Source organism: Labrus bergylta, chromosome 7 (genome assembly GCF_963930695.1).
Source record: "Labrus bergylta chromosome 7, fLabBer1.1, whole genome shotgun sequence".
In the NCBI taxonomy this organism is placed as follows: Eukaryota; Metazoa; Chordata; class Actinopteri; order Labriformes; family Labridae; genus Labrus; species Labrus bergylta.
Genome location: NC_089201.1, coordinates 31030667 through 31044357, shown reverse-complemented (window position 1 = coordinate 31044357; position 13691 = coordinate 31030667). Strand labels below are relative to the sequence as shown.

The 13691-nt window shown below is 44.3% G+C and overlaps 1 protein-coding gene across 3 annotated transcripts in view; it reads right to left on the bottom strand.

Annotated features, from left to right (window-relative positions):
* Window positions 1-13691, bottom strand: part of LOC136179608 (NLR family CARD domain-containing protein 3-like) — a 149137-nt gene that overhangs the window by 101352 nt on the left and 34094 nt on the right. For 2 of the 3 annotated variants that reach the window (XM_065956443.1, XM_065956442.1), the window contains exon 12: window positions 3993-4915. The exons of the other annotated variant lie outside the window; for it this stretch is intronic. In XM_065956443.1, the coding sequence (XP_065812515.1) occupies window positions 4900-4915 (16 nt within the window). In that variant the 3' untranslated portion in view covers window positions 3993-4899. Of the gene's footprint in view, window positions 1-3992; window positions 4916-13691 lie in introns of those variants that run through there. 3 annotated transcript variants of the gene reach the window in all.

Below are 13691 nucleotides of genomic sequence, written 5' to 3'. Positions count from 1 at the left end.
CCTTTTGGGATAAACGCAGCTGATCCTGTTGCATTTGTCACAGGGTCTTTAGACCCATCTGTGAATACTTGTACATCATCTCCATATCTCTGTTCTATGTGTTCATAGAATTCACTCACTAAATCAACATTTCTTTTCCTTTCCTTTATCTTTAGTAACTCCAAGTCTACTTCAGCTGTCTCAAGCATCCACATTGGAACTGGTGGCCATAAAACAGCTGGACTGATATCCTTGTCATACACTCCCATATCTCTCGCCACTCTATCCCCTATCCATCCAAAACTGGACTTAATTGTTCTCTCTTTTTCCCAGCAATCCTTTAACACTGATTTTGTTGGGTGACTATCTCCATGTCCTCTCAAGTTCAGCCAATAATTAGCTAATAGCTGTTTCCTCCTTAAACATAGTGGCATCTCTCCTACTTCTACCTGAAGTGCACATATTGGAGATGATTTCACTGCCCCAATACATATCCTAAGAGCCTGTGCCTGAATCATTTCTAACTTTGCAAGTGTTGTCTTTGCTGCAGATCCATATACCACACTCCCATACTCAATCCTAGTTCTAGTTAACGCCACATATATATATTTTATGGCAGCAACATCAGCTCCCCAATCCATTCCTACAAGACATCTCATTACATTTATTACTTTTTTGCATTTATCAACAATATTCCTGATGTGTTCCTTCCATGTCAACCGGACTTCAAAAAATACCCCTAAAAAACAAAATGAGTCAACTCGTTCTAGCTTATTTCCAAACAATGTCAACCCAATATTCTCCCCAATTTTATTTTGAGAAAAGAACATGATCTTTGTTTTTTCCACAGAAAATGTAAATCCCCACTTTAATCCCCACTTCTCAACTAAACTGATCCCTTTCTGAATTTTATTTACAATAAATTGTATATTCTTTCCTTTTTTCCACAATGCTCCATCATCCGCAAACAATGATCTTCCTATATCTGTTGGGATATTATCAAACATATAATTTATCATAATTGAAAATAAAATCGGACTTATCACACTTCCCTGTGGTGTTCCATTCTCTACAACATACTTTTTAGGTATTTCATCACCTATTTTAACTTGAATCGATCTCTTGTTCAGAAAATCAAGGTTCCGCTCACAAAGGTTCCCATTATTTATGTCACATACGAATCAATAATACTTTTCTGATACATGAATGTGTATCAAAAACAGTAGATGTAAATAACGTACCTATATATTCACCTTTTATATCTTTAAATGTATTTTTAAACTGTTGTCTTTCAAGCTGCTGTAACATAATTATTTTTTAGTAATTGTCCCCAATGGGGGGTCGATGGAGATGATCTTATCTCTTAAAATGTAATAAAAACAGAACTCAGGTTCTTCTTCTACTGATTCATTTAAATGTCTCTCTCTATCAGGAATCTATTTTCTTCTTTTCAGCTGCTCTAAAAAAAAGACAAAAAAATCATAATCAGTGATATTTTGTGTACCACCCCATCACTGCCCGGGTCTCACAGATGGGAGACACGTGGGTATACTAATTAATAAAGCAATTTATTAATAAGGAAAATAATCAAAACTTGTAGATTTGAAGAATCTTTAAAGGCAGCTGTGTAAGGTGAGGGTCTGTATGGCTGTTGTGTTGAAGACAAATAATCCAAAAGGCCAAGCTGTGTGCTCATAAGAGTCTCTCTGAAAGTCTAAACCCCTCTATTTCAGCCCTGCTCAGAACAGGCTGTTTCTGTGTCTGTACCTTTAAATATGTAAATGAGCTGTGCCTGACCACGCCCCCTTTCTGGAAGGGCTCGGGTGTACTCGGTGCTTTCTCGCTCCATGTCCTATTGTTTACGGTGAGAAGGCAGACTCAGAGGGCAGAACAAACACCTAGCTGTGGGAGTGTCACCCACCTGGGGGAGTGGGCTACTGCCCTTCGTGATGTCATGAAGGGAACATCTCCAAACGGCCTGTTTGAGCATACATTTTCTGAAAAGTGGAGAAGGTAAAAGACGGAGAGGATGGACTTTTCTCATCATTGGGGGGTTTGTAGACAGACTAGAGACACATGTTAGAGGAACATGGTGAAGTGGATTTTAAAGATGTGACCTTTAAATTTGACCTGATTTGGATGTTTGGTTTAATTTAGCAACTAAATAAGAACACGTTTCCATCCGTGTCTATCTGTCTGTCTTGAATGCAAACTTTTTCTTCCCTGAAAGAAATCCATGCACATCAACCTGTGTAGATGTCTCCTCAGTCCTCTGCATGGAGGCTTTGTGTCTCCTGAACCCAGACAACACGTTCTCTGAAGAGGAGGCAGAGTGTGACGATCCGGGGGAAGCCTTAGCACTAACCTGAGCAGAGGTCAATGAGGCCGTTAGAATGCTCCTCACTGACAAGGCGCCCAGGGGCCTCATTTATCAACAGTGAGTAGAAAGTGTTCTAAATTCTGTCTTACAAATGAAATTTAGAATGTGCTAAAGTACAGAAAAAATCTGTATTTATCAACCATGCTGACAGCGATCGTACTCACACCGGTAGGTAATCAGTGTTGATAAATCCCATGTTCTTAACCTGCAGGCTCGCACACGTTCAGGGACATTTACATTCAGAAACGCCTCCAATGAACCATTTATGGTAACAACACACCTCTTTAAAAACCACCTGAATATATTTACCTCGCCGGAATAATGACTACGAGAGCAAAGAAAAGGAGCTTCATAACAACAGGAATGGAAGTGGAAGAGGTTGAATAAAAAAGGGAAATAAATAAATAGATAAATAAATAAAGAGATAAAATAAGGTTAGTAACTCTTGCGCTAAGTGACCCAGATAAATGATTAGTCTTTTCACTTAGTGGAAGTTACTAACAAAAGAACAAATGCTGCATGAGAGAAGGTGACAGGTCAGAGGAGAAAACACCAAGATGAAGTTTGATAATAAGTTCAGTGCAAAAAATAACAACGCATCACGGCACAAAAGCCAGAAGTATCTGCTCCACAATTTCACCCTTGAACATTTACAGCGTGGTCGGGGGCACAGCTCTCTCTGGGGGATTAATCAAACAGTGACGCTCTCCCAACAGAACAAGCTGGACCAAACGGATCAGTGCGCTCTTTTGAACTTACTGCAGAGCGCACGCTTCACCAAATCATCTAATAATGCAAAACCAGCCATGATGTAACATTTCAAAGTAACGCCTGTCACAGACGACTTTTTAAGGTTTTCACACCAATTAGGCAACGGGTCTGTTTCAAACCACACAAAATCACTTATTTTGTGTTTTGAATTTTAAAAAAACTGGGAACATGCATCTAGGTTGAGATGGATTCTGGCGTGCTGTGACACTCATGGTGCTTTTTATTTGTAGTTTCAATGTTCTACCTCTAGATTCTGTGTTTAAGCATGCTCAGAGCTGTGCTTATATTTACACACATTTCTAAGTAAAATAACAAGTTGATAAATTCCACTCTTTGCGTGGGAATGTTCTTACACACTCATTACTCACAGATCCGTGCTCACACACTGTTGATAGATGAGCCCCCTGATTTTGTGCTTCAAACGTTCGTACACACGGTTTAAGCACATATCTGTTAGTGAATGAGGCCCATTATCTTTTGTTTCTCTGCAATCACGTTCAACTGGATGCCTCATTATAGAGCGTAATGCTGCAGCTCCCCCTGGTGGTGAACCTGTGTCAATGCTATGTGAGCCCTTAAGACGTGATCATGTGAAAGCCTCCCCCAGTTTGAAGCAAAGAAATAAATCATTTTACAATCTTTAAAAATCAGATATATTTATACAATTTACTATATTTATTTAATACCACATTCTACTCTAATTCTGTGTAGAAGCAGCATGTTTGTGTGGACAATATCACACTGTGGAGCTGAATGAAATGTGAGTCTGTCTCAGAACACTTTCACTAACAGAGACCGCACCTTTACTGATTGAAATAAAGAGTAAGAGTCAGGTGAGGGGGGAGAAGGACAAATGTGTGGATCTTTGTGGAAAACAAAGTTTTATTTCAAATACAAGCGGAGAAGAAAATTACAGAGAGCAGACAGAGAAATAATCTCTTCAGATCGATCAGTCTGGGAGAAAACTGTGGAAACAGTGACACCTGCTGGCAGAAAGCAGTGATAGCAGCAACAGAACCTAAACATGAATTATTATTCAAATAAAACCCTCCACAGATTGAATTTATTTCTGAGATAATAAAACAGAAGGTTCAAACATCACAGTGTAATAAACATAAGAAGTTAAAAATAAAGATAGTTTGATAACGTGTCCGTTGTTACCCTGACATGATGAATGAATATCAATGATTGAGTCTGCATGTTATTCAGCTCTTTTTATATCATCTCATATTACATCAAATATTCAGGTGCTGACTCTGCACCTGGATCCAGACATCCTGTTTGTAGTTCTTTTAAAAACTCAGTGAAGCCTCCTCTTTGTTTTGATCCAACAAAGAGACGACTGATTTATTATCAGACGACCAACGACTCGTGGTTAAAAGCAGAACTTCACACTTTAACTTGCACAGGTGGAATCAACTTCTACTGTTATCTGTGAATATGAGTCAATGAATAACCTGCACCACTACACATGTCCACAGGGTGGCGCTGCAACAGAAACATTTATATCCAAATCAAAGAGTTCATCTTCGGGCGCTGAGTCATGAAGCAGTTTAAATTCAGAATATGAGAATAGAAAAATGTCCGAGGTCATGGTCCTGTGTGTGACGGTGGAGCTGATCTCAGAGCAGCTCAGACTGCAGCACTGAGAGTCATCTGCGCTGTGATTGGTCCGTCAGTCTCCCAGTAACACAGCCCAGTTAAAGACTCACCAACACACCAGCTGCTGCTTCCAGCTCTGTGATCAGCAGGATCCTCTCTTTAAAGACTCACCTCCTCCTCCAGCTGTTGATATAAAAAGACATAAATGAGAGATTAGACTCTGAGAGAGACTTCATGATTATTCTGATTATCAGTGTTGGGCCACGCAGGCTTAGGACAGTCAAACAATGGACTTGGGCCTGCACCCTTGTGGGAAGTCTCATTTGAGTGATTCACCGAAATCACAAGGAAGCCTAAAAGGACTCCTTATCCCAGAATTCCCTGCGGTACTTCACACCTACGTGTGACGTAAAGGGGGGACCGGAACCTGAGGGAGACCCCACAGGAAGGCGGCCAGGTGACAAAACTCCAAGACTTCCCTTGCTCGACCTCTTTCCACGCGCTGACGTCTAGTGCTCGGAGACCCAAGCTCACCTCCTGTTTCTGCAACAATCGTCCTTTGTTTTAATTTTTTTTTGGCGCGCAGGTAATCCGTGGCCGGCAGTGTTCTAAATTCCGAGCTCGGATTGTCCAGTGAACGCATCTCAGTTTCTCGGAGAGCGTCAGACTATAACAGATTATCAGAAAGATAACGGTCTTATTCCGTCCTGCAACGAAAGGACATCAAAGGACATCTTTCCACTCGACGGAGAACCAACGAAGCCGCTCTCGCCGTAAGGGACCCTCGCCGCCATCAGACGCCTCTGCACCAGGACGGACAGAAGATTTGCTCCATCACCGGACTCTTTTCCTTTCACCAATCGTGGACAAAGCGATTCACAAGTGAGGCTTAATTAGGTCTGGGCAGAATTAGCTTTAGAGAGTGTTTTTAACAATTGTTGATCGAAGCAGAAACTGTAATCTGCGTCCTGAGTTTTAACTGTTTAAAACTCTTGTTGTTGTTTCGGACCGCTGCGTCCTATATGTGTTTAGCGTAACAGCGTTATAATCGGGTATTACTCTTCTGATCAGAAAGGCCAGTGTAAGTCGTATTAACTTGATTTCGGCTATTGGTTTGTTTGAAGGGAATTACTCCGAGTTGTGGCGCGAGAGTCGGACTGTGATCCGGGCCTCTTCAGGCACGCATTTCTCTTTTATTCTCTTTTATCCTCTTTTATTTCCCCTTCTACGAAGGGGACGAAGTAATCTTCCCCCCCTTTCTCTCCCTTTCATCCACATACGCACGCACGCACGCACCCAGGTCTTTGTTAGGTTTGCGCCATCGTGAACGACCACGTGGGTACGAAGCCATCTCCCCCCCTTTCTTCTTCCCCCTCTCTCTCTCTCTCTCTCTCTCTCTCACACACACACACACACATACACACACACACACACACACACACACACACACACACACACACACACACACACACACACACACACACACACACCTACATTCACACCCCTTCCACAAGCCTTTGCTTAATAATGTTTGTTGCTTAGATTAGTTTATAATAGTTATTTGTTAAATTAAGTTCATTGATTTTGGATTGATGTTGCTTCGTTTAAATAAATTCTGTTATAATTTAAGAGAGCAGTTGTTTGTGATTACTGGTGTATTTGCATTGTGATATAAGCTGGGTGCGAAGGCTTTGTGTACGGATTTCACGCCTTCAATTTATTACATATAGTTATTCATTATTAATAATATTAGTAATTAAATAACTAATTTGAGACTGATTTGAGTGATATTTTGGTTATATTTACCTGATTACAGGTTGGTGCCCCAAAACGAGATTAAACATAGTTTAATGATATTTTATTTATATTATTAATAATTAAGTATAATTATTAAAGAATATAACCAAAGTTGACTTGATACAACCCCAACAAATGGTGCCCCGTGTGAGGCCTTCAATAAACCAGCTTTATTGCACTGTAAATGCACAGTAATTCGAACTTAAATCCTAAAAAGGATCTTTCTGAAGAAAATTATATTTTCTTTAATTTTTGTGGTTTAAGCAAAGCAGACATCAAGCTGTGGCTTAGTTGTGTTGTATGTTGTTGGTTAATGGTTAAAGCCATAACTGTTATCCCCTTTGGGTCCATACAACAATTGAACATAATGATGCAGCTAGTGTGACTTTATCAAGGAACTTGATTTGTTGCATTAATCTAGATTTTGATCCGGAAGCATTCTACTAAAGGATTGTGGTGCTCCTCGTTTGAGAGCCATTTGGCCAGATGAGAGTGTAACCTCATCATTGTTGCATAGCCAGCTGTCTGAGAGGTGTGAGTTCCTCCCTTCCTTTGAGGACTTGAGGTGTGAATCTGCTCTCCTATCTTCCAGAATAGACTGCAGTGATCAGTTGGGAAACTTAGATAAGATTTGCTCTTGTGTACACAAAAGTCCCGTTCCTAACAAAAGACAGAATGGGCGAGGAAAGCCCACATTACTCAGGAGCTGACGCTCCCTGCGGATTAGACGATCGTTCCATTCAAGATGTAGTTGCTAGTCTGATCCATCTCCCTATAGAGCAGCTCGACAGTCTGAACTCCTACTCCCTCAGTACATGTACATGTGAAGAGAAACTAAAGGGCTTGGTTGAATATGCAAATCAACCAACTGGGAAGCCAACACGCACAATTTCAGATGTTCTAGGCGAAATTCTCCTCCTTTACCAGCGCAAATCAAATGTGCAGAATAAGATACACCGGGAACAACTAGCCTGGGTACAAGAAGAAGGACAGATCCTGCGGGACGACTTCAAAGGGATGCAGGATAAACTAAAGGCCCTGCAGGAGGAGAATAAAACACTGCACGAAAGCAGCAAACTGGCCGAACAGAAGAAACGAAGTGATATGGTACCCAGAGTTCAGGACAGGCAGAGAAGGACTTCAGCCCCCAGATCAGATGAGGAAACCTCAGATGAAGGATGGGAGACCGAACCAAGCCCATGGAGGAGGGAGACAGACATGTTGAAGGATCTGGAGGAGAGGGGAAGGCACCGCCGGGTCGACCCAGGCACAAAAGCGCCCACGTCCTTAGACTACCCGGTAAAGAGTGGGATGAGTAAAGAGGAAGGGCCCCCGCGTTCCGCAATACGCTTTGAGCAAAGAGAACCCTCACCCCGCAGGAGGAGGGACTTCACACCCCCTAGAGACAGGGAGGAGACGCGGGCCCAATCGGGTACCGAACGCTACCTGCCCCATGGCAGACGGCCACGTTTGAGCCGAACACAAACCCCGCCACGGTTACAACCCTACTACCGTGACAACCACAGGGCTTACGATTCGTCAGATGAATCGGACGACCACCGCCAGCCTTCAAGTCAGGGCCTGCGTACCAGGCAGATAGAATCTCTGGCCAAAGATGTGGAGCGTTTTGATCCAAATAGCCCAGACGCAAATGTCGATGACTACGTCACAGAAATCGACCAGTGTCTCCTTGACCTGCCCTACGCATCATCGCGTGAAAAACTAAAACTGATTTGGAAAACGTCAACTAGGACGGTTCGTGCGTTCATGGGGACACTCCCATATGAGGTCCGTCAGTACTACCCTGCACTCTGCAGAGCTCTGCGGGAAGAATATTCAGTCTACACAGACTCAGCAGCAGCTACCCTTGGAGCTTTCAGTGTTGTGCATAAGAAGCACGAGGCCCCCAGGGAGTACTATAGGCGCCTAAGGGCTGCCTACTTCCAAGGAAGAAAAGCACCAGGATTAGAGGAAGATGAAGCCTTCAAAGCGTTGTTCACGCACAACCTGCATGACAGCGTGCGATACGATGTTGCCATGCATTGTAGAGACCGTAGCCTAACTATGCAGGAAATGAAGAAAAACGCGCAAGTAGCGTGGGAAACACGTCTGCGCCCGGAGTCCAGGAAGCCAGAGAGCAGCCACAGTGTCCTGGAAATCACAACACCAGAAGTCAACTCGCTAGCACTTGAGGGCGACGAACTACCGTGCCCCAAGACCATAACCAAACCACAATACTCGGGACCGCCTCGCCCACCGGGTGGGCAGCAGAGTAAAGGGACGAAGGGTGGAACAAATCGCACTCTAAGTATCGACAGCCGCAACGAAATCACACCAGACCAAGAGGGAATTTCAGAAATGATCAACACTCCAGACCGAAGGATAGGTTTGGCGGCAGGCCCTACGAGTCCGCTGAGGGCAGAAATACAAACACAGAGATGGTGGATATGATTCGCCAGTGCATGACAGATGTGATGACACAGATGGGAACCTCCCATCAACCATCTGCACCCCTTGACCATCAGAGGAAACCTGATTCAGACCCGAGGACAGCATGACTAACCCAAGGTCCTTCCCCTGTCACCGCTAAAGTCTACTTCGTGGGATGGGGAAGGGAGCCAAAGGAGTCCAGGGGGCCCCCTGGAGTTTCCCCGCCTGACATTTCCCCCACCTTCTTGACCTTTCTGGGAGACCTTGTCCGGAAGGGCAAGGCCAGACGGATCTACACTTCAGTAGTGCTAGGGGGTTGTGTCAACACACTAGCCCTACTCGACTCAGGTGCCGAAATAAGTGTAATGTGTCGAGAGACCTTTGTTAAAGTTGCCCGAACAATGCTCTCCCTAGGTAAACCTCTGCAGATGGAGAACTGCAATGTCAGCATCACCACTTACACCCAAGACATCTCACCAATCACCCAGCGCGCTTGGGTCGATCTCTCTTTTCGGGAAATGACATTGGTCCACCCAGTTTACATCTGCCTCCTGGATACAGAACCACTTCTCATTGGTCAAGACCTCTTAGATCGGGTGGCACCTCTAATCGACTGTCAACGGGGACATATTTGGGCTCAGGTAAATGTACCCAAGCCATTCTCGCTCGATAGCGGTCAAAACCCCGGAAGGGGACAGGTGGCCGTCGTCAGAAGGTCGGGCGCTACCATACCCATGCTTATGCCCCCTTTTGAACCAGGCCCCAGGACTGACCTCCCTCAACCGGCTCCATCCCCAGTGGTTGTGTCAATTCCATTCCAGGCACATCAGTCATTTCTTTGCTCACTAAGGAGCACCGACTCGTCATTGTACTGCCCCCTTTTGGTCGAAAAAGTCTGGTTGCATGGTCGGGAAATTTCAGAAGCTATGCTGACACTCTGGTCCGAAAAATCAGCAATAAGTTATGACCTGTACCAGGATCTGTGCAACCACCCTGTTCCCCCAGTGTTGGTACCTTGGGAGTCACCGCATCTTGTCCGCGGACTCCCCGCAAACTCTTCTTAAATCCCTTGGGGTATGCACGCTTTCCATCCAACTCGGGGGGAAGAGAGTCACTCACGTTGTCAGCGTGACCCCGCATCTCCAAGCCCCATTCTTCATGGGGGCGGATCTGCTTGTCAGACTTGGTGCCCAGCTGGATACAGTCAACCAGATTCTGTGGGCCCAGGCGGGGGCTGACCTTGGTCTCCCGAACACTGAGCCTGAGCACCTGAAGTCAGGCCAGACCATTCCGAGGGCATGTCAAGTAGCTAGTGAGATGCAGGTAATCATACCTGCAAGGACAGCAGGTGCCCCCATCCGTCTCATGATCCCCAAGGGGCAGAAGATACTCGGCTGTCAGGCCTTCTTCCAGCCTCTGCCTTACTTTGGAAAACTCAACCTAACGATGTGTGGAACCCCCCTTCTTGAATTGGACAACCGATCGACCTATCTGCTTGTCCAAAATCTCACCCATACCGCTGTTCAGGTGGAAGCTCGGCAACCACTCGGGATGCTGATCGACATTTCGTTTCACGATTTTGAACTGACTATACCTGTCATCAGGGAGCTTCCCCCGTCCTTGAGCAGGATTGACCCCTCCAGCCAAGTCAGTTTCACCTTCCCGACTAACATGATCAAAATCGCTCGCCATGAGATGTTGCAGGATGAAGCCATCTGTAGCGCCTCCTTGAGCGATGAAGGCGACATGGTTGTATATGCCTTGGCCGCACAGCCGGCAGGCACAACATCAAATGACTCCAGCCCCGAACCATATCTCGGCTTCGAGTCAGAGATCGAACAGCAAATAGGAAAGGCAGATGCACTAACCACAGAAGACCAGAAGGACGCACTTCGTTTATTCCGCGACTTCCAGTCTATCTTTTCACGTGACTCCCAGGACTGTGGAGTCACCAACCTTCACACAGTGCGTATTCCAACGGACCCAAAGGCCCCATCAACATTTGTACGACAGTACAAAATCCCATTGGCGGGATCTATCCAGGAAATCTTGGATAAGCTGCTTGAGAAGCAGATCATAAGGGAGTGTAACTCAACGTACAACTCCCCCATCTGGCCGGTGCTGAAACCTACTGGAAAGTGGCGCTTGACCATCGACTACCGTCCACTAAACAAACAAGTCCCGCTTTCTCGCTGGCCTATGATCCATTTGGATCAAGAACTGTCCAAGGTAAAGGGGGCTCGCTTCTTCTCAAACATGGATGTGGCCAATGGTTTCTGGACCATGAGGGTGGATCCAGCCGACCAGTATAAGTTGGCTTTCTCCTTCGGCAACCGTCAGTAAACCTGGAACCGTTGCCCCTTCGAGTACTCAAACTCCCCAGCCGAGTTCAACATCTTCCTCCACAAGGCAATGAGCGACGCCGCAGCACGTGGTAATCTCATTTATGTGGATGACATCCTGATGAGAAGCTGTTCATTCGATGAACACCTGACTGAGATCTGCCATGTACTCAACCAACTCTCTAACGCAGGCGCCAAACTGGCGATTGCCAAGGGCCAATGGTGCCGCACCAAGGTTGAGTACGTTGGTCTGACAGTAGGGGCTGAGGGCATCGAACCCCAAGCAGGGAGGATCCGAGTGGTAGGGCGCACGTCCCATGTGTTGAGACTCTCATCTCGAGCAGTAGGCCCAGGTTCGCTTCCACCCGTGGCCCCTTTCCGCATGTCATTCCCCGCTCTCTCTCCCTGGTTTCCAACTCTATCCACTGTCCTCCCTCTGAATTAAAGGCACGAAAAGCCCAAAATAAATCTTTAAAAAAAACTTTAAAAAACTTTGCTCTAATCAGTTTGATGAAGAATGTCTAACTGCTCTCAATCTGAATGGCTACTCCTCATGTCTCTTATTTTTCGTCGCTTGAACCGGAAGTCGTTCTGTGCCGCCATGTTGATGGACGTCTCAGGTCTCTTATTTTCAGCACAGAGGATCGAGGAAACTTGAGACCAGCCTTCCAGGAAGTCTTTTTACAGACAGACACGCCCCCTTATCAAATATCACTAATTGACTGAATCAGACTTCAGTGAAGCTTCTCAACATTAGCAGAGTTTAATAAGGGAGAAAAGACGGACATTAAAAAGACGCTAAACAGACACAGCAGACATTTAAGTGTCTGTAAACATCTGTCAGTTTGTAAAGAGTCGGTCTGTGATGAGCTGGAATTCAAAAAGTGTTTGACATGAAGATTAACAACCAACCTATCTGCTTGAAACCCATAGTAAATTTGGACTGCACAACAACTTTATAAGCTGGTTGAAAGCTATGAACAAGCAGCCTAATGTCAGAGATAGAGTTAATGGAGTAATGTAAATGTATTTTTAAGATCTCAAAAGTTACCAGACGAGGGGATCCATTGTCACCATTGATGTTCGTACTATCTATTGAACCGCTGGCTGAATATATTAAGGTAGAACAAAAAATAAAAGGCATATCTATAGCAGGAGAAAATCACAAATTGGCTGTATGCTGATGATATCTGAATTTATTTATCTGAGCCTGAACAGTTAGGTGAAGTACTAATGAAGGTAATTAAAGACTTTGGAGTCATTTCAGGGTACACATTAAATATAAATAAGTCTGAGGGAATGCTAATGGGCTGTACAATTGGTGATGAAATCAAACAGAAATATGCATTTCATTGGGATGTCGAGGGTAACAACACACCTCTTTAAAAACCACCTGAATATATTTACCTCGCCGGAATAATGACTACGAGAGCAAAGAAAAGGAGATTCATAACAACAGGAATGGAAGTGGAAGAGGTTGAATAAAAAAGGGAAATAAATAAATAGATAAATAAATAAAGAGATAAAATAAGGTTAGTAACTCTCGCGCTAAGTGACCCAGATAAATGATTAGTCTTTTCACTTAGTGGAAGTTACTAACAAAAGAACAAATGCTGCATGAGAGAAGGTGACAGGTCAGAGGAGAAAACACCAAGATGAAGTTTGATAATAAGTTCAGTGCAAAAAATAACAACGCATCACGGCACAAAAGCCAGAAGTATCTGCTCCACAATTTCACCCTTGAACATTTACAGCGTGGTCGGGGGCACAGCTCTCTCTGGGGGATTAATCAAACAGTGACGCTCTCCCAACAGAACAAGCTGGACCAAACGGATCAGTGCGCTCTTTTGAACTTACTGCAGAGCGCACGCTTCACCAAATCATCTAATAATGCAAAACCAGCCATGATGTAACATTTCAAAGTAACGCCTGTCACAGCTGACTTTTTAAGGTTTTCACACCAATTAGGCAACGGGTCTGTTTCAAACCACACAAAATCACTTATTTTGTGTTTTGAATTAAAAAAAACTGGGAACATGCATCTAGGTTGAGATGGATTCTGGCGTGCTGTGACACTCGTGGTGCTTTTTATTTGTAGTTTCAATGTTCTACCTCTAGATTCTGTGTAAGCATGCTCAGAGCTGTGCTTATATTTACACACATTTCTAAGTAAAATAACAAGTTGATAAATTCCACTCTTTGTGTGGGAATGTTCTTACACACTCATTACTCACAGATCCGTGCTCACACACTGTTGATAGATGAGCCCCCTGGACTTTTCTCCTTTCCTCTTGGTGTATTGTTTTTTTTTTTCAGCACTTTTGTAGTAATTTGTTTGTATATTTAGTCACTTCTAAATTGTAGTTCTCATCTGCCTTGGTATGATGTTT